The sequence below is a fragment of the Sceloporus occidentalis genome, unplaced genomic scaffold, assembly GCF_023333645.1.
Source record: "Sceloporus occidentalis isolate IW3139 unplaced genomic scaffold, rSceOcc1.0.p SCAF_1, whole genome shotgun sequence".
Taxonomy (NCBI): domain Eukaryota; kingdom Metazoa; phylum Chordata; class Lepidosauria; order Squamata; family Phrynosomatidae; genus Sceloporus; species Sceloporus occidentalis.
In genome coordinates this window covers 147,013,761-147,035,252 of record NW_028316981.1, presented here as the reverse complement: position 1 = coordinate 147,035,252, position 21,492 = coordinate 147,013,761, and the positions used below count along the sequence as shown (strand labels likewise).

At 41.6% G+C, this 21,492-nt stretch overlaps 1 protein-coding gene across 1 annotated transcript in view; it reads left to right on the top strand.

Moving 5' to 3' along the window:
• The window catches only part of LOC149322368 (ABC-type organic anion transporter ABCA8-like), a 104,580-nt gene that overhangs the window by 23,857 nt on the left and 59,231 nt on the right, over positions 1-21,492 (top strand). Inside the window, exons 6-16 of the mRNA XM_089540445.1 lie at positions 2,172-2,398; positions 2,911-3,049; positions 3,593-3,778; positions 4,509-4,641; positions 9,261-9,426; positions 11,910-11,968; positions 14,747-14,857; positions 15,964-16,139; positions 18,297-18,416; positions 18,531-18,669; positions 20,603-20,693. Of these exons, the coding sequence (XP_089396571.1) occupies positions 2,172-2,398; positions 2,911-3,049; positions 3,593-3,778; positions 4,509-4,641; positions 9,261-9,426; positions 11,910-11,968; positions 14,747-14,857; positions 15,964-16,139; positions 18,297-18,416; positions 18,531-18,669; positions 20,603-20,693 (1,547 nt within the window). The remainder of the gene's footprint in view (positions 1-2,171; positions 2,399-2,910; positions 3,050-3,592; positions 3,779-4,508; positions 4,642-9,260; positions 9,427-11,909; positions 11,969-14,746; positions 14,858-15,963; positions 16,140-18,296; positions 18,417-18,530; positions 18,670-20,602; positions 20,694-21,492) is intronic.

The window sequence follows — 21,492 nt, the reverse complement described above, 5'->3', positions numbered from 1 at the left end:
GTCTAATCTATGATCATAATAAAGTATGTTGTTGTTTTTGTTGTATAATAAGCACATAATTCATACAATATGCAAATATGGTCACTTGAATTTAAGGGAGAAGAATGTGATAACCCTACAACAGAGAAAGAGCATAATATTGCTGGTGCCTAGTAAGGGTGAGCAGGAGAGTTAGGAGACTGGACAACTGAGTGAGCATCAGGATGAGGAGAGAGAAAAACCAAGAAAACCTGTATCCAAAGTATGGTATCCAAATTAAGAAACAACTGCAGGTTCATCCTCCATTAATTCCTTCCACATTCTTTCATGTACAGTGAGCCCTTGGTATCCACTCTGGTTTAGTTCCAGGACCTCAGTGGATATAAAAATCTGTGGATGCTCAAGTCCCATTAAATACAATTGCACAGTAAAATGGTCCCTCATACATAAAATGGCAAAATTAAACTTTACTTTTTGGAATATGTGTGTGTATGGAATATTTTCAAGCTGTGGATAACTGAATCTGTGGATGAAGAATCTGGGTATGGAGGGCCCACTGTGTCTTCAATAAATTTTAGACTGTAGGGTCCATGGGACAGGTCACTTAATCTTTTGTCTGTGAAGTACCATGTCCCCTCCCATGGTGTTACATAAACAGATCAGTGCAAAGAAACATTTTCTACATTAGCTATCTTAAAACTACATCACATAGGGCCAAAACAGACTGGCCCAAAAGGAGGGGCATGATTCTGCCCCTGAAAGAGCTGGGTGGGTGCTGTGTCAACTGCATGCTGCGGCCCCACTCCAGCTTTTTTCTGGTGCAAAAAGAGGCAGAAAAATGCTTCTCCTTTATGTGCTGGAAAAAGGGTGTCTTTTCTGCTGCACCTTTTGGTGCCCCCGTGGCATGCAGTCGTTGAATTCCACATTGCTGGAGTATCAAAAAACTGCCCCGTGTAAGCATCGGGGCAGCGTCAGGGCATATATCTTGCATACGCTATGTCCCCACACCGTCCTGAAGCCAGCGTATTATGTAGGTCTGTATCGGCCATAGCTGCTGCTTCTTCTTCCCCTCTTTCTTCAATCTAAAATATGACAGAGGGAAAACAGAACAGATAGGAGGGGTAACTGGGGCAGTAGAATGAAAGACGGTGAATCAGTGACATGTGGTGAGGCTTAACTGAAGGCCAAGTACAATAGGGCAGGAGAACGCAGGATGTAGTGGCTGGTGATTCCTAGGGCAACAGAGTGATGTGTCTGATTTAGGTTTTAGTTCAGTTTTTAATGGACCTGTTCAGTGTACATGATCTATTGTGGGGATACTGGTCAGCATCTTGTATAAGCTCCTTTAAAGTTCAGACAGCAAGCCAGTGCAGGCTTGCAGTCTGACATGCAAGCAACCATTCTACTGACATGAAAACTATCAGCTGCCTCTGAACTAGGAGGTTGAGCCACAGACGTTTGAGCACTATTGTGTAGAAATGTGGAAGATAAAGGGCAACAATGATAGCTTTTATATAGAGATTACTTTAAAGGTATTTTATTAACCTGTCCCACTGGAAAGGGGAGCAACAGGAAACCTCTTTATCCCTGCATTTTTCTCAGTTGTCTGCTAGGGCTACACATTTATTCATGGGAGATTATCATACTGCCCTTTTCCGTCCTTCCCTCCTGACCTTGGTGTGGGATGAAAACTTTTAAGCACAGCTTTTATTGCACACCTTCATGCCAGAGACATCCCATACCCTATCATGGCATCCTGTACCCAATCTGGACTTCTCCTTTACTTTGCAAAGAACAGGAAAATCCTATTCTTTCAAAAAGTGCTGGAGAATCCCAGTTTGGGTACGAGATGTCTCTGGCCTGGGCATGGAGGTGTGCAATAAAAGCTGTGTTTAAAAGTTTTCATCCTGCGCCGAGGTCAGGAGGGAAGGATAGAACAGGGCAGTACGATAATCTCCATGGTTAAATGTGGGGCAGACGCATATGAAAAAGTATCAAGAGGAAATCATCACTGACTTTTTTTTTTAGGCTGGAGCATGGTCACATAATCTTCCTTACAATGGTATATTGCAGACTTTATAGCCTTTGACCCCTTTCTGTAAAATAGAGTTAAGTGGCAGAATAAGAAGTGAAGATTATAGGCCTTTTTGCACATAGAGGTAATCTTTTTAAAAATATGTTTTCTTTTTAAGCAACTCACCAACCATTCTGTTTGGGATGAAATGAAATCCATCAGTGGAATCCGTATGAGATCTCCTTTTATTACGCCTACATATCAAATGGAAATCGGTGTGTTCTTTTTTGCTGTAATAGTGTGCTTTTCTCCATTCATGTACTTCTTGTCACAAAATGTTTCAAGAGAGAAAAGGAAATTAAAGGAGGTGATGAAGACAATGGGGCTACAAGACACAGCATTCTGGTGAGCTATGAGACTGGCTATAATACATTAATTCTTAGCGGGAGCCAATAGCTTCATCTCAGAAGTTGAAGAAGGGAATGATATGAATTCAGCATATTTGAGTGTCTGTGTTTAGTACATCTGTCTTTATATTTAATAAAGACTTGCTTGGGACTGCTTCTATCCTAGGTGCTTTCACAGCTGAACTTAACAATACATTACACATGAGTCACCTGCTGCATTGGGTCCCTAAGATGAGTTCTTCTTGTTCCTCTAAAAAATTAAGCATATTTCCATGAATGACAACATCCTCATGTTGTGCATTTCCCTGTCCCTCCTCCGTTTGTCTAGAGCAGGAAAGCGTTGAGGCCTATCCTCTTACGTATGGTCCCAGGGAAAAGTTTTGAAGGACACTGTACTTACATGTCCAATTTACTGTCCTCTTCTTCCTTTCTCATTCTGCAAGGCTTCATGCCAATGTTATATCAAGGTTCAACTTGCCAAGAAAGCTAACAATCCATTTATATTTGTAGGTTATCCTGGGGTATTCTATATGCTGTTTACGTTGTTATCACATCCTGTGTGATGGCATCTTTTCTGAATAATTGGTATTTCACATGCAGCAGCTTTTTTGCCTTGTTCCTTCTGTTCCTCATTTATGGCATCTCATCCGTAAGTCTTTGATTTTCATTGTATAACCTTTCAGTATTTTTCATTCAGGGCTGAAATATGCTAAAGCTCATGAAATCTTGGATAGCACGCGGGGGGTGGGGGTGGCACTGCATTATCACTTATCTGGAATTCTGAAATAATTTAAAATGGTTCACATGGGTGGCTGTGATGGTGACACCTTTGCTTTCTGATGGCACATACACATTTTGTTTCATGCACAAAATTATAAAACATATTGTGTATAAAATTACCTTCAGGTTTTGTATGTAAGGTATATATGAATGAATTTTGTGTTTAGAGTTAGGTCTGATCTCTCTGTTGCCTCATTTTTAAAATACAATTTTGTCAGACCAAAACTACTGGACAATCTTAATTCTTGTGTGGTAAAACAAAAAATCTACATTCCTCACATATGTGGAGATTGTTTTTTCTTTGTACATGTACAGAAGAACTCTCACATATGATGCATGTATACTGGATTCTACTTAATATGTTTTTATAATTAGTAATGGAAACTAAACTGGTTGTTTCCTCTTCTTTCAGATATCCTTCTGTTTCATGATCAGTTCTATTCTCAAAAAGCCTAAAGAGACATCCTTTGTTGTTTTCATCCTCATTTTCTTTTTTGGAGGTCTAAGTATTCCTCTATTGGTCTCTAGAATTCCTGCACCTTTGGAATGGATTTTGAGCATCTTCTGCCCTTTTGCCTTTGGTGCTGGAATCACAAAGGTGCAGTATTACATTTTGGTTGGAGTTTGTAAAAGTGACTGAGTTTGCCCAAACTGGAAACTCCTTATTTAAGAAACCAAAACCTTTAAGGAAAATCACATAGCTCTCAGATTTGGAGACTGTTACCCTAAGAAAGGTGTAGGGGGATGGTAGGGTCTCACTTTCCCACCCAGCCAGCAGAGCCACCTGACCCAGAAGGCATCTCTTCCCACCAGCACACCAGGTGTGATACACACACACACACACACCGTGACGCTCCTGCCTGGCAACTGCAGCTTCTCTCCAGCTCCAGCTCTCACTATCTTTCTGCATGTAACTAGCAATCCACCCCATTCCTTAGGGTTCCCCATCCACCAGGACAAACCAATACAGTTGGTTCTCCATATCCACGGGTTTTGTACCAATGGATCAAACCATGAACAGTTTGAAAATATTTTTAAAAATATAAATTTCAAAAAACAAACCTTAATTTTACCATTTCATATAAGGAATACCATTTTTACTATGCCATTGTATTTAATGGGACAAGCATCCATGGGTCTTGGTATCCATGGGGGTGGGGTGGGGTGGGGTGGGGTACTGGGACCAAACCTCAGCGGATATCAAAGTCTCACTGTATTCGTAGGTGTTACATCTGCAGGTATCTTTATTAAAGGGTTAATTGAATTTCAAGCTTTTGTCCTCATTAGGCTTTGAGCCATGGGAGCTTAAACTTTGCTCTTTTATACAGATTTCTCTTTATCAAAAATATGGGAAAGCCTTCAATGTGACTGAAGTGATGATGGGACCATGCCCCTATGTCCTATTTTTGGACAGTGTTTTATATATGCTGCTGGCATTGTATTTTGACAAAGTGGTTGCTGGTAAGCATATCTTAATTAATATCAAATAGCTTGAAGTTTGTATATCCTTATATATGTATAATAAAGTTATTGTCAAAAGGTATTTTGTATGAATTGTGAATCAAATAGTTTGGCTTCCACTTTCTCTGATGATATCTTTTTGGAATTAAAGTAATAAAGAGCAACCAGTGACAGTTAATGAAATCCCCAGGATCTCACGAAGGTCCTGGAGGCAAAAGTGGAATTATTCTCTAAATGAGAGGTGGGCAACTGTGGGAGGTTAGAGAGCTGCATTAGCCCACTAGGAAACCTTGGAGGCCCACACACATCCCACTGCACTCCCACAAACATATTTCCTTTGCCTCCAAATATCCTCTAGAGGATGTGGGCAGCATTTTTGCCATATCCTGTCCTTGAAGGGAGAGGAGAGGCAGCTTTTGTGGCCGGAGAGTGGGATATAAAGACTATAAATAAATAATAGGCCAAGAAGACCCCTCCTCTTTACAACAGGAATTGACCAGAAGTTGCTTCCTGTACGCTTTTTTGTATTTTAAACAAAGGCTTCTCCTGGCTTGAAAATAGACCTGAGGGCCTAAAAGGCATGGTGAAAATGCCTCCATGTCCCATAGAGGGCATTTAGGGCATTTGAGAGCAAACATTTGTTTTTTAAATCATTTTTTGTCACTTGAGGGCTTTGGTCTCCCATAACAAACAGCCCTGAGGCTCTGCATGCAGCTTATGGCCTGCTTTGAATTGTTCTCTAAACTGTTTTTTTAATGCCTTTGTCCAACCAATTTCTGTGCCAAAATAAAAATATTTTGCACCTATACAGGGTTGAATATTCTGAGTACATAACAATGCCAGTTAAAACAACCTAAATTCCAGGTTATAACACAACAAAATGTGGTAAAATCAAAGGGGGTAAATATTTCTTCAAGGCAGTGTGTGTGGGGAAGTGGATCGCTCCCATCCTTATCCCGTCCTTATTGCATCAGGCTTATCCCATCCTCCTCCTGTCAGTGAAGTGGAATGGCCCAGTCACTTTATATTAACAGAGTGGATGGGATAATGACAGAATGTCCGGGAATGCTGCCAGCACTCACACAAACAAACGCTGATAGTGATGGCTCAGCAAGGAAAACAAACTAGGCAGCTGAGAGACAGTCTACAGATCTTTCTATAGCCCGAGGGAAGCAAGCCACAAACAAAAGTCAGGGTCAGGATACCAGAAGTCACAGAAGCCAGTTCAGTCCAGGGTCAGGGAAGCCAGAAGGTTTGGAGTAGTCAAGTCCGTACCAATGTCGAAGGTTCAGGAGCAAACGAAGATTCTAGAAACACGGAGATCCAGGAGCCAGTGCCAACAGCAACCACAATGAAGGATCTGCAATAAACTCTGGCAAAGGGTTGGCGTTCTCCAGCTGCTTAAATGAGAGATGCCCTCCCTTGTGCCAGCTGTTGCTTATCTGCAGATTGCCTCTCTGCAAGCCTCTTGGATCTGCACAAGCAAGAACTCCCAGCCCTCCTTTGCCTAAACAAAGGAACCTCCATGCTTTGTTCTTCCACAGGGGCAACACTAAGTTGCTGAGCATCTGGAGTGGACCCCACAGAGTTAGGATCTGGCTGAGCCTCAACCACTGGGTCTGGAAGATCAGGGCTGCAGTCTGGCAGGGCAGAACTAGGACCTGGAATAGCCTCAAGTTCCTCTTGCACTTGAGTAGCCATAGCCTCCTCCGAGTCCTCCTCTTGGCTGGCCATGATACAGAATAAGCATGATGTCGTATGATAATCTTTGCACGATAAGGATGGGAGTGATCCGTTTCACTCCCCTCCTTTTCCCCATGTGATAATCTGTGTGTTGGCCCCTATGTACGTGTGCATCACAGAAGTATTATACTATTGCACCCTTTTGTTTAGGTAGTCTTCTGCTAATTTGGAAAATAGCCAGGAAGGTGCTACGCTCTACTTAAATGATTGACTAGAAAGAAAATAAATGGATGATAAAAGTGGCACCCATCACAAAAGTTAAGCTGAATGTGTGCTGACGTGTATTAGCTTCACCTGCCTGTATCAACAACATAACTCTGCAAGGTGCAGGAAGAGTAGTGCCTAGGGCATCTACATTGGTAGAAACTGTATTGTTCTTTAGAGAATTATTTAACTTTCTCCAACAACAAAAGAAAAAGAGAACAGAAAGAAAAAAGGCAGAACAGCAGCACATCAATGGGGCGCTATCAAATGTAGATGCAGATTATGACTGCTAGCTTTGAAACAAGCCAGGATTCTAAATCAGCTTCAGACCATCATTTAGGATACTGGTTTATTCTAATGTATGTAATCACAGGGCCCATTCAGACTGACCTTTTTGTGGTGGAAGGAACTGGGAAGCTACGGTTTCCGCCGCGCCCCCCCCCCCCAATCCCTCTAGAAGCAAGTGCTGACTACCAATCAGGGTATTTTAACCCTGAATGCCCTCTCGGAGAAATCAGGTCAAAAGTGAAGGTGCCTTGCTTGTCAATCAAATTTAGTTCTGCGCTCGTCATAGGTGACGTTTTCTGAACTCATTGGGCAATCGGAAGTGTGCTTTCGCCCTCCTTTTAAAAAAAAACACAGGTGCCAGTATGCGCAGATGCTGTCAAATTTAAAAACCTCCTCTGTGTGTGCTGTGGGTATTTGGGTCAGTGCAGGTTATGATCTTCCCTTGGCCCCGTTTTCAACCCCAAAATGCAAGCTAATGCCATCTCAGCATCGTGTATCCTCCCTCCTTGACACCCCAGAATGCCTCATACACATGTAATAATAATAATAATAATAATAATAATAATAATAATGATAATGATAATGATAACAACAACAACAACAACAACAATAATAAATTCCTTACCTTGGGATGCCAGAAAAGGATGCCATGCATTCTTTGCTTTCTAGGCTACCCCTGAATTACTTACAGACAGTAGCAAAAGCATTCTGTATCAATTTGCCAAATTGAAAAGAGAAACATTGTAACATTCGCATTGTAGCATTTTGAAGGGAAAAGCCTCTTGCAAAGTGCTCTTTGCAGCATTTCCTTATTGCATTGCAAAAAACATGCCTGTAGTTTGTCAAAAATAATTTAGAAAAATAAAATGTCAAAAATAATTTAGAAAAATAAAAAAAGAGATAAAGCTGTCTGTGCAAGAGGGAGGCTTGCTCAGTCATGTGCCCTCCCTCTGACCTGCCCTGAATTGCCCCTTCCTCCTGCCTCTTCCTTCTCCTCCTCTTGCTCCATTATAGAATGCCCTCCATGGCCCCCTTCTTCCCCCGGCTTCTTCATCCTCCTCCTCCTCCTCCTCCGTCACTTTCTCCAGTTCCCCCCTCTGCCCTCCCTCTTACTGCCCTTTGCATCCCCTGTCAATCACCCCGATTCCCCTTTTTTGCCTCCTGTCACCCTGATCCCCCTTTTTCCATCCTTCTTCCAGCTCCTTCCTCCTCCTCCTCCTCCTTTGCCCTGATGAAGGGGAGGGAATACCCTGCCCACTGCCCTCCCTCTGACCTAAATCCCTCTCATGAACTTGCCCCAATCATGATTGGGGGCAAGTTCATATTCACAGAACCCATTTTTTTCCAAAAGAGATGGCTTTTACCCCGATTCCAAATGACGCACACTAAGGGGCATTTGCCACGAAATGCTTGTGCATGCCTCGAAATCGATTGTGAGAGATTCGGGGCCAATATGAACTTCATGTGCAAGAATCGATTCCTGATCCGGGGTAAAAGGTAGTCTGAATGGCCCCACAGCTTCCTTGTTCTACCACCATGAGAAACCCCTGTGGTTGCCAGAGTGATAACTAGAGAGGGGTTCTGTACCTGTAATGCAAAGCTGAGCAAAGTGTGGCCCATAGGCTACAGTACATGCTGCGCCCAGGAATCAAAAAGTTCTCCCCAAATGCACTCTAGAGGGTTTAGGGGGCATTTTGTCTCTCCTGGGCAGCTGTTGATCCAGGCCTACTTCAAAACCAGAAGTAAGCTAGAAGTGTTTTTGGAAAAAATGCTTCATCTTTGCCCCAGGAGGGCTAAAAACAGGGTAGAAATGGGCAAGGGGGGGATTAGTTTATTTTTGCAATGAAGGTACTTCCCAACAAGGTCTCCTAGGGGACTAATGTGGCCCCTGAGCTTCCCACAGTTGCTACCCCTGCTGTGCAGAAAAGGGAATTTCACTAGATATTGCTTGTTACCTGGTTGTGTGACAAGCAACACCTGCTTTAATTCCTTCTTCTACACAACCCTTAGGGTCAAGAGCACTTTCCAGTTTTTACTCTGGCATCCCTAATTGTGGATTTTACAAAGAAGAATTATCTAAAGGCAAAAAGCTTGTTTACATCACAAATGACATGAATGTTTGAATTAGGCCAATTTTATGCCTTTATTCCTTTGGTTTTCCTTGTCTCCCCGTATGTTCATCTTTTGAATAACTGATACTTTAAATGTCCTGCAACATCCATTTTCCCCACCGCACACTACTTAGTGAGTCTGTTGCTATATTGACAGCAAATGCAGACTGATTCATTTTAGCTGGGTCACAAGTTCAATGCCAAGAGTAAAAATGTACTGTACCTTGACATACAAGAGTTCTGATGCCTGCTTGTTTTCGTATGTCTTCTTAGACAAATATGGAGTGCCCTATTCTCCCTTCTTTTTCCTAAAGAAGTCCTACTGGTTTAAATCAAGAAACAGATTACTGGGTGATGTTTCTATCAATGAGCGAAGGAGTATCTTCAGTGATAATGTTGAACCTATGCCACCTGAATTTGATGGGAAGGACGCAATTAGGTAAAAAACAGGACATGTGAACTACATACTGTATATTGTTGGTGTTTTGTAGATTTCTTTCACTCAGTGCTCCTATATTCTTTTCCAACAGTAGTTGTGGTCTAGATTATTTAGCTTCTCCTATTTGGGTGTGCCAGGGAAATAGTTTGCCTTTAGGAGGGAATAGTGCACAGAGATACTGTATACACTGCAAAGAAACAAAGGTGATTCAGGTGTGCATATCAGGCTGTATATTGGGAATCCCTAATAACAGAGCAATAAGGTATTACTGACAAAACTCAGTGTATACTTAAAATTATATTACAAATTTAGATATACATTTCAACCCATTTTTGTATCACATAATGTTACAATAGAACCAATTGCTGTTCCAAATTCTTGAAAGAGCCCTTCACATATGTAGTTGATATGAAATGTGTGAAAAGAATTCTTTATAGTCCAGAGATCATACGGATACAGAGATGGCAAATCTGGAATTATTCAACCGTTTCGTTGTTCTTCAGTCCCTATTTACAAATAAATTCTCTCTGTTAGCTCAGTATAATACCCTATCTTCTTAAACTGTGTATGCCAATGGACAAAATTACTATTTAAATGAACAAATCACTTACCAATAGTTTTCAATGCCAACAGCAATTACCTTTTTCTTTATTAATGTTATTCTTTGTTCTACAAGCCAAATCTCTTACTTATAAAATAAACAACTTACCACAACATACAAATCAACGGGTATTGTATATTTATCACAGATGTATACAGTATTTTCTAAGTTCTAACCTGAATCCTGTGATGGCTTTTTTATGCCGTTATAGCTCTAATGAGGTGGTTAGATGCAGAAGCAAAGTTGATTAACCTCAATTAACCCACATGGCAATTAATTAACTAAATAAAACATTCTAAGGACAGCTTTTCATTTAAACCTTTAGGTATCCAGTAGGTGGCACCAAAGCACTTCCTTTGGTAAAAGTATAGTGTTTTTGTCCTGATGTGTTTTTAATTGTAGTACCTCCAAATCACAAAATTTGAAAGCACTGGGTCCATGACTGTGAATATAATGATGCTCATATAAAGATGTGTCCCTACTTTTATTTCTACTGGTAATTCTACTCATGTGCTCCAAAATATATATTTTAAAAGGACAACTGGTCTGGTCTATGGAAATCTATTGGCATGGACAGATAATGATATAAACACCCGATGTTTGACAAATTTGGGGTTGTTGAAATATATATCTAAGTTTGTAATATAATTCTGTAAGTGTACAAGGAGTTTTGTCAGTAATACCTTACTGATGATATTTGTGATATTATAAGTGAGGTGGGTGCTGACTTTTTTTCTGGTTGTATATTGGGAATGTCAACCAGCTGGAGGAGTATTTGAGGAAAGCAGTACTCAGATTTTTTACTCTCATGACCCCCTCTACATCTACATGTGGACATCACTGTAGCATATGAGTAAAAATATTTTCTTTGCTTACTGTGTGTATTCTCTAGATGCGGATGTCAATGTAGTAAATTAACAAAAATATTTTGTTGGTTTAGTGTATGTATTTTCTACATGCCTATGTCAATGTAGTAAATGGACAAAAGTATTTTGTTGGTTTAGTGTTTGTATTTTCATTCTCTTCCATTTGCTTTGATGGAAAGGGCGTATTTTCATTTGCTTCCATTTGCTTTGAGGTACCAAAAGCCAGATGTACATACCAAAGTCACTCTGCTCTGCCCAATGTAGTATATGAGTAAAAATATTTTATTTCTTCAGTGTGCATTTGCTTTATTTGTTTATCATGCACTTCCATTTGCTTTGATGAAAAGCATGTATTTTCATTTGCATCCATTTCCTTTGATATATCAGAAGCCATGCTGATGTTACACCCCCCACTCAGTGTAGTATAAATATTTTGTTTGTTTTGTTTGTTTTTAGTGTGCATATTTTTGTTTGCATATTCACAAAAATATATTAATGTATGTTCATGAATATACATGAATATATTCCTGCAGCAGCATCCCATCCCAAGAACTGTGGCAGTGATGGGTGGATGGATTGGGTGGGGGAAGAAGAAGAACTGGCTCTGGATGGCCCATGCCAGAGGCCTTAATGCAGCAAGCTTGTCTGCTCTTCTCCTCCCTCTCCTCCCTCAGCATCTTCCTCCCTTTTTCCCCCCCTTCAGGACAGAAAAGGGTTGAGGAGAGGAGAAGTGGTGGGGGGAGGGAAAAGAAGAAAGGCCTCCAAGTCTTGTGCCTGTTTGAGCAACTCTCACACCTGCCCTTGGGGTCCTGCTCCACCATTTGGGAAGCACTGAGATACTCTATTTGATTTGATGTATCAAAAGCCAGATTTTGGGGCTGAACATGAGGCAGGTGAAAATCAGCACTGCGGTGGTTGGGCCTTTCTCCCATGGAATTGATAAATTGCAGAGATAGTTAGAATTCAGACAAAAATCCAAGAATACACTAACCATTTATTACTTTCCAATTGTTTAGACTAAATAACATTAGAAAAACCTATGAAGTGAAAAGAACAAAAACTGAAGCCTTGAGAGGTGAGAAAATGTTCATTTCTTTCAGTTCTCTTGTCTCTTACCTTGATCCCTTTAAAAGCAAAATAATATTTTTTCCTCTGTGAAATTCAGAGAATCTTTATTTTACAGCTTGTGAACATACACTTTGTTTTTTTATCCTAAAGCACAGGGGCTTGTTCTCCTATTGCCTGGGATGTGGGGGGAGGGGGAGCTAAAAGACACATAAATATCTAATGGGCGGTACAGACAAGCCCCCAAAACGCAGCCTGCAACTGCCCCTTTTCGCACTGGATTGGGGCCAGGGCAGCCTCCCTGGCAGCCCTGCAGCCCCAATCTGGCGTTTTTCTGGGCCATGGAGAAGTGGCAAAATGCCGCTTCTCCATGGCCCAGAAAAGGGGGTGTCCTTGGGGCTTCATGCCCCCGGATACCCTGGCCCTGCATCATTGGCGCGGCCGTGCGGTTGCTGTGCCAAAGATGTGTGTGCCCCAAAGGAGCTCCGAAACAGAGCTGCTTTCCGCGCCGCTGGTAAGGCGCCATAAGTGCCCTCCAGCAGTGTGGTGATGTGCCTTCTGTGACACACCATTTGGACGCATTGCATAGGACATGTCATGAATACGTGCCTCGTGTGGGCAAGGCCGTGTAATCATGGCAGCACTCACAGGTAGTAGGGTTAGGGAGCATGCGGTTGCTACGAGCTCCCTAACCCTACTATTGGCCCCATGACGGTGCTTCCTGGCCATCTGTCTTGAGCCTAAGTACTTAGCTATATGTAAGCACTCCCCTCCAGGGAATATTTTAAGGTTGTTAATATTTTGTTGAAGGCACCAGATCTTAGTGATCTGATATTGGAAGCTAAGCACAGTTAGCTCTGGTTAGTAGACTACCAACAAGTACCAGGTACTCTTGGCTCTATATCAGAGGAAGGAACTGCCAAAACCAAGTGAATATTCCTTGCTTATGAAAACTTAGGTTACTCGAAGACACACACACACACACACTGTCTTGAGTATGACTTGGCTAGGTTACGTGGGTCATTTAGCCCTGTTTCCCTGTGAAACTGGCACACTGGACATTGTATGGGTTGGATCTTATGTATAATATTCAGTATAGGAGTCCCTTTGCCCCAGGATATTTTAATCTATTCCAGAAGGGTAAGTAGCTGCTTCTCCTTCCTTAAATATATAGTTCCAAACAACAAACTCCTGAGCCCTTCTCCATGACAATTTTACACTTCTAAATTGGACAGAGGGAGAACGAAGGACCCTGAGTCCTTCAGGGAAGAAATCAGGCAGGAGGTGTAACCTTTTATATAAGAGACACCATTTTGCTACGTCACTATATATAATGAGACTTGAGCATCCCTGGATTTTGGTATCCACGGTGTGTGTGTGTGTGTGTGTGTGTGTATGTCCTGGAGTACACCCCAGTGTACCATTGGTAATTGTGTACCAAGAGCCCATTGTACACAATTCAAGCATGTTAGCCAAGGTTCTTTTGTCTGTATATTTCCACTGCCAGTGTGTGTTATGAGTGGAGACGCTTGCAAGAAGGACTATGTTGCAGAGGTAGTGAGGATGGTTTCATAATATGTTCCATCTTTATCTCAGCAGTTGCCAATTTTCACCCTGTTCAGTCAGTGTTAGAAGACACCATAATTTCTACCTCTCAAATATGTAATTAACACATTTTCTTCATTTCTTTTCCATTTACACTACCCATTATAGTGGCATATTCCATTTTAACTGCCATGTCGACTTTCTATGGAATCCTAAGCTTTGTAGTTTGGTGAGGCATTAGAGTCCTCTGAGTCTGAGGAGTCGGAGGAAGAGACTTTTAACCCAGCACAGGAACCTACTTGCCAGCAGCCACTAGAGCCAGGTTCACCACAGCTTCCCTGCCCTCTGAGGAGAGCCAGGCGTACTAGTATCTACCCCTACAGAGAGACGTCAGGAAAGGGAGAGATACCAGTGTTCTTTGCAGTTAAGTACCAGACGAGCTATAAATATCCTCAAGCCAACATGGCTAACAACTTTCCATCTTTCTTGGGAGAAGCCTTGCTGTTGCCTTGATCCTGCATTGATTGTCAATTGACTTGACATCTGCCTGGACTCTAACTACTCCTGTTTGCCCCTTTTGACTGCTGTACTGGACTGACTGCTGACTCATGAAAGACCTGGACTGGTTTAAATGACCAAGGCTCTCTCTGTAACCTCCTTGAAGCTGAGCTGTTTCTCTTTCCCTGTGCTAAAGGCACTTAAGCTTGAAGCTGGGAGTTTGGTTAGCTTCCCAAAGGCAAAACAATCATAGTGCCACAACTGCATAATGTGAGTGGGCCCCTGATCAGATCAAGCTTGATTTTTGCAGTGTTTTCTGAATGTGCCCAAACCCATTGGTAACACAATGCAGAGACTTCTGAATAAAATTTGTAACTTAATCAAGAATGGTTGTAGTCTATGGCCTCTAATGTGTTTATTCCACTGCAGAAAGAAGAATGGATAGTTCAACTCCATGGAAAAATTTAGATGAGGTGAATATTGGAAGTATCTAAGTGGCTGATGTGACCCATTAGAGAAACTACTAGAAGTTGCATCAAAGCAATCAGAAGCAGGTTTACTTAGAGACAATTCCTGTTGATTTAAATGGAACCTAGGCTTAAATCCTCTCTAGATTTACTTGGGAATAAGTTCCCGTTGACTGACTGACTGACTGACTGACTGACAATGCATACATGCATATATAGGATTGCAGCCTTGGTATATCCTGCAACATTTAGAGCCAATGCTGTTTCTTGTATATTAGGTTTGTCATTGAATATCTACGAAGGCCAGATCACTGCTATACTTGGCCATAGTGGAGCTGGAAAAACGACGCTACTACACATTCTCAGTGGACTTTCCAAGCAATCAGATGGTAAGAATCAGTGCTTTGAAACAAAGTAGGCTGCTGGCACGGTCTCAAACATGTTCCCAAAAAGTTATCCCTCTGTATCCACGGATTCAACCATCCACAGCTTGAAAATACCCCCTCCCTTACAATTCTTAAAAAAACAAACCTTGCTATTTGACATTTTATATAAGGGACATCATTTTAAAATGCCACTGTACAAATGGGACTTGAGCATTCGTTGATTTGGGTGCTCATAGGGGAGGGAATTTTCCCATATTTGAAAATGCACCAGAAAAGTCTGGGTTGCATACGGTCTGAATACACCTGGACATGGGTGAATGTGGTAAGACCTGTCTTTGACACTTAAACATGCATGTATCCCATCGGGAGAAAGACAGGATACAGTGTGTGTGATGATCTTCTTACTTTCAAATAGGTATATTTCTTTCTCATATTCATAGCAAGGCGGTGATGACTACTATTATACGTCTTTGTTTGCCTTTATGCAATGGTGGAGAATATGAGCCAGAGGGTACTACAGTATTATTGAGTTTCCCAAGGACAAAAAAGCTAAACTATGGTGCGTTACAGACCACCCCTTTTGGGCGGCCTGTATCCACCCCTTTCCCCAGTGGATCGGGGCCTCAGCTGCTACAGCAGCAGCCATGAGGCCCCAATCCGCTGCTTTTCCAGGCCGCGGGAAGCAGCAAAAGGCTGCTTCCCGTGGCCTGGAAAGGGGTGTCCTTGGGGCTTCAAGCCCCAAGGACACCCCGACAGCAGCGGGGAAAAGAGAATGGGTGCCGCCATTTTGTACATACTGTGTATGTTCTAGGGTTGGGGGCATCTGAAAGAGACACCCCCGGGCAACTCTAGTACTTACACAGTACGTGCTAAAAGGCCCGTTTGCAAAGGGCCAGAGTGAACAAAACACTGGAGCAGATGGGCTTTTGGCATGATCTCTCAGGGATTTTCTTATGCCCTTATAAGCCACAATGTTTTTAAGAATAATCTTTTAAATAAAATACAGCCAATTCCATTACAGTTTAATCTTTAATTTAATCACAAGCTAAAACAGTTCCTGCCCAATATAATTTACACCTTACCATCCTGGCCTCTGCTTCTGTATACAGGTTCTGCAACCATATTTGGCTATGACATATCAGAAAGGGAAGATATGGAACAAATTAGAAATATAAGTGCCGTGTGCCCACAATTCAACATCCAATTTGAATTTTTAACAGTGAAAGAAAACTTAAAGACTTTTGCTAAAATCAAGGGGATTCCATCCAATGATATAGAAAAGGAAGTAAGTATGCTGTTATGAAAATTTTGCCTTTATTTTCTTTGTAAGAAACTGTCATTATTATTATTATTATTATTAACCTTTATTTATGAAGCGCTGTAAATTTACACAGCGCTGTACATACAGTCTTTTTAATTAGACGGTTCCCTGCCCTCGGGCTTACAATCTAAAAAGACATGACACAAAAGGAGAAGGGAGTGGTGGAGGGAAAGAGTAAGAGGTCCAGCATGGTAGGCACAGGCCATCCCCCACAATTCATTCTGACTGGGCCACCCTTTGTGTGTGGGTTTCTTTTGGTTTGGTGATGTTAGATAGAAACTAGATAGAATTACTTGTGCTTAAAGTCAATGGGACAATTTTATTCAAAACCAAGTTAAAATCTTATTAATTTCAATGATGCTTATATACAATTAAGTTTCTTTGGGCCAGGACTGACATCCTAACTGGTTAACCTTTGAATATGTTTGACAGCACCCCTGGCATAATGATTTCTATCAGATTTCCCCATGTTTGAAAGGCCCCTAAATATGGCAAAAATGCCCAGAATGTCCCAAAGAGACCAATATTTTGTGGCAAAATACATTTTTCCCTATAGTTTTTTGTGGGAGCAGGTGTGGTGGAAAGGTGGCCCTTGAAGGTCTCTGGTAGAAGAGGCTAAACATCAAACAAGACAGAGGTGATCTTACTAAGTTAAAAGGCAGATCGGGGAATAGATGTGCTGGATGGGATTACACTCTTCCTGAAGACACAGGTCCACAGCTGTGGTGTGCTCCTGGATTCAATTCTGAGCCTGGAAGCTCAGATTTCAGCAATGACCAGGACTGCATTTGCACAGTTAAAGCTTATGCGACAGTTTCTTGAGACACTGGATCTGGTAGCAGTGACACATGCCTTAGTTACATCCTACCAGCGGAGAGTGTTTGAAAACTTCAGCTGGTCCAAACAGCTGCAGCCAGATTGCTAACTGCTAACTGTTGTGCTGGTGTGTATGTTTAATGATACATGTTTTTGATTGTTTTATCTCATTTTAACTTTTGTATCTTCTGGATTTGTAACAATATGCTTTTTAATTTGTTGTAAGCTGTTGTGTCCTGAACAGGGAAAAAGGTAGGATAATAATGATAACAACAACAACAACAACAACAACCCCTCTAGCCTTCCACAGTTGTCTAGCCATGCCCTACAAGAGTGCCAAAGTGCAATTACATTTATGTACTGCTTGAAGGTTCCATATGGCCAACTGATTGGCTACTCCATGAACAGAGTTTTTGGAATAGGTAGCCTTTCATCTGATTCTGCATTGCTCTTTGTATGTTTCTTACCCATCATTCCTGAGATTCGGCTCTGCTGGAGATGATGTGCTCCCCAGTAAAACATATCTTGCAATAAGTTTTGATTTTTATTGAGGACATGTTTATTAGATGTTAAATTATTACACTGGAATGTAAACATACCTTGAAACAAAGCATGTTGATCACAGTTGAATTTGCTCTTCAGTAAATATGGATATGAACTGATGACAAGATTGCATAGAATTGCATAGTCTTCTGATATCAGAGACCTCCCTCCCTTGTTTCTTTCCTGCTTGCCCTTTCCTGAGTCTCAAGCTGTTACCTGCCATTTCTTAACCATCTACTTAAGCAAACAATATCTATTCCAGGGACAGGAATTAATCTGGAAGTTTTTTTTTCCACATGTGGGAAGATCTGAACATCCAACTGAGATGAGATCCAAACCCATATATTCTGTGGAAACCCAAAGCCTGTATCTTTCAACCAATCAACTGGCCAGCCTGGGGCAGAGTTGGGGTGTGGCGTCCACACACCACATGCCCCAACTCCACCCCTATGGCACCCCTATGCTATGCACCACCCCACAAGGTGCACGATATCATGGCACTCCCCTGGCACTGTGTTTAGATGATGCAGTGCCAAAGCAGTGCATTAAAGCAGTGGTGTAGTGGCTATGGCAGGAATAGCTTTTTGTGGCTCCTTTTTGCACCGCAGAAAGGTCAGATTGGGGGTGTGGTGTGTGGTTGCTGCAGCCCCAGTTTGTCTCCAAAAAGGGCAGTCTGCACAGCCCCTTAGTCACTTAAAAGGAGACAGAATGAAATCCAAATTTCCCAACATCCTGGTAATAGACACTTGTATTTATTTTCAGGTGCAAACACTTCTGACCCTTTTGGATATTGATGCCATTCAAGACACGCAAGCTAGTTGCTTAAGTGGTGGACAAAAACGAAAATTATCTCTTGCGATTACTTTCTTAGGAGAGCCACAGGTAAAAGTACCATAGTACATATTGTTCAGGTACGATTCCTTTCCTGACTATAGTGTTTGTGTTCCAGTTGATTATTGCAATTCATCAAAATTATAAATATTTTCCTGCTGACAGGTCTTGTTTTTAGACGAGCCAACTGCAGGATTGGATCCCGATTCCAGACAACAGGTGTGGTCCCTCTTGAATGAGCGCAAAGCAGGTCGAGTTATTCTGTTCACAACTCAGTTCATGGATGAAGCTGATATTCTTGCCAGTGAGTAGAATTTCTCAACTCTAAATATAGGGAAAGAGAAAGGGATGTGTTACTAGCCAGCTTATGCGTGTTCTTTTTCTCCATACCTGCTATCAACACTGTTCCTCTCACTTAGAACAAAAAAGTCGTCTGCTACATTTCACAAGATATTTGGTCCACATAGGCTGCTGCCACTCCAGTGGAGCACACTCCATTGGAGAGTGGGGGAGAATTAATGTAGTTAATGTAGTTTTAATGTAGTTAAGTTCCATTGTATGGAATCCTGGGATTTGTAGTTTGTAGTTTGTAGACTGCATTAATTCTGTAGTGTAGATGCAGCCATTGTGTCCTAGGGACTTGGTTCCTTCACATATTTCCATGTGAGACAAGTATTTATTGTTATACCATATTCATTATTCATTAATTATTATACCAGCTGCACTGGTTACTTGGCAGTTTTCAGGTCCAATACAAATTGATTCTTATGACCTATAAAATCCTTGGGCACTTTGAGTCCAGGCTATCTGAAGAAGTGGACTCTCCAGTACTATCCTCATCCAGACTTTGAGGGCTTTAGTGGAGGCCCATTTGGCACTCATGCTGACACTTTAGAGGCAAACGGGGTGAGATAACAAGAGAGGGCTTTCTTAGTGGCTGTTCCCAGGCTTTGCAGCCTCTCTCAAGGAATGCTAGGCTGTCTCTCCCCACATTTGCTGTTGTTTTTCCACTGGAAAAAATTAACCCCAGGATGACTAAGATCGAACATTCTCTCCTATAACCTGCATCAGATGTTTGCATCCCACAAATAACACTTTTAAGTGGTTGTTTTAGGAAAGGTTAACCCTGAGCAATCATATGACTGTTTTATCACTTTTGTATCTTAACTTCTCCCCAAGTGCAGAGGAGCATTGTAGCCTTGTAGCAAACCTGCAAGGTAGGCTAGAATCATAGAATCATAGATTTGGAAGAGACCTCAAGGGCCATCATGTCCAACCCCTTCCATGCAGGAATACACCATCGTGGTACTGCCAACATGTGGCCCATCTGGCCTCTGTTTAAAAACCTCCAAAGAAGGAAACTCCCCCACTCTCCAATGGAGTGTGCTCCACTGTCAAACAACTCTTACTCTCAGGAAGTTCTTCCTAATGTTGAGGTGGAATCTCTTTTCCTGTAGCTTGCATCCATTGCTCCATGTCTTTGGAGCTGCAGAAAACAAGCTTGTTTCATTCTCAAGATGATATCCCTTCAAATATTTAAACGTGGCTCCCCTTAACCTTCACTACTCCAGGCAAAACATACTAGCTCCCTAACTTCTCTCCCTAGGGCATGGTTTTCAGACCCTTCACTACAGTCTTCCCTTCATATTCACGGGGGTTAGGGGAACAAGACCCCCGTGAATATAGAAAAACCACAAATAATGCCCCCCCCCACACACACACAAACACTCTCACACACACACACTGATTAGGCTTGAAGAAACTCCAGTTCAACCAAGTCCATGTCACAAGCTGCTTAACTGGGTAGGAATTTCAATGTCAGACATGCAAATTCACTGCTTGGTCTACTTCATGGTGGTTCACTCTACCCCAAAGAAACAAAATTATATGCAAGTCCTGCTATGACATTCTTTATTGCTTATTTCTTCTTATATGTATTAAGTACCAGCTTTGAGTAATGTGCATATAATGAAGATCACTTGATACCAAGTCTGATTGATACCCTCTGGGTAGTTGGAAAACAGTCTATAACTCATCTTCCCTTTCACCCCATGTTTCCAGCTCTGAATGCTTAACTGGTGTATACTTCCTTCAGATAATTCCCTGAAATCACTGTCATATGGCAAAGCTAGTATCATACTACTAAATGAGATTTCTAAACAAAAGGTTGCGTGCGTGCGTGCGTGCGTGCGTGCGTGTGTGTGAGAGAGAGGTTTAATTGTACTCTTTCTTCTCAGACCGGAAAGCTTTCATTTCATATGGGATACTGACATGTGTTGGTTCATCTTTGTTCTTGAAGAAGAAATGGGGTATTGGATATCATTTGAGGTACTTTTTCAGCTCAGCATTTTTGTCCTTTTGCTTGTTTTGCAATGGTAACATTTATTTCCTGTCTATGATATGCATTTATTTGTTGTTCATCATTCATTAAATCAGTGGAGAATTATACCTTTCCTTTCCAGTTTCTACATGCAAGGCATCTTGAAGGTAGCCTACATACATAAAAATAATTCACAACTGGGGGGGGGGGGGAAGAACTATGGCCATATCAAAAGCAAGAGACAAAAAAGCAACAAATAAACAGTAAAGGAATAACATAATTATACACCAGATAAATTGCCAGTGTGTAACTGATGACGATGCATGTCCTAGGTCTATTTGTTCCTAGAACATGGAATAATGAAAAACATGCTAGTTGTGTTAGACCTTTTCCTGCTCCATGTCATTTCTTTAGGGAGATAGAAAAAACCATCCAGTGTGGGGTAATGTCATGCCACATTGTCTGTCATCAGTATCACACTACACTGTTATAGCACTATTATTCCACTTTAACTTCTTTAAGTTAACTGATATGGTTGCCTCCTGTAGAATTCTAGGATTTGTAGTTTAGTGAAGCCTATGCTAAATTGCAAATCCCAGGATTCCATGGGAGGCAGCCATAGCAGTCAAAGTAGAATAACAACACTGTAACAACAAAGTGTGATATTGTCAGAGAAAGGAAAAAAATGTATTTGTTTTAATTTTTGTGAGCTGCCTTGAGTCTCATTATTGGGAGAAAAGGCAGGATATAAATGAATTGGAGTGGGTGGGTGGTAGAGGACATAAACACAGGGCTTCTGTTTTCAGC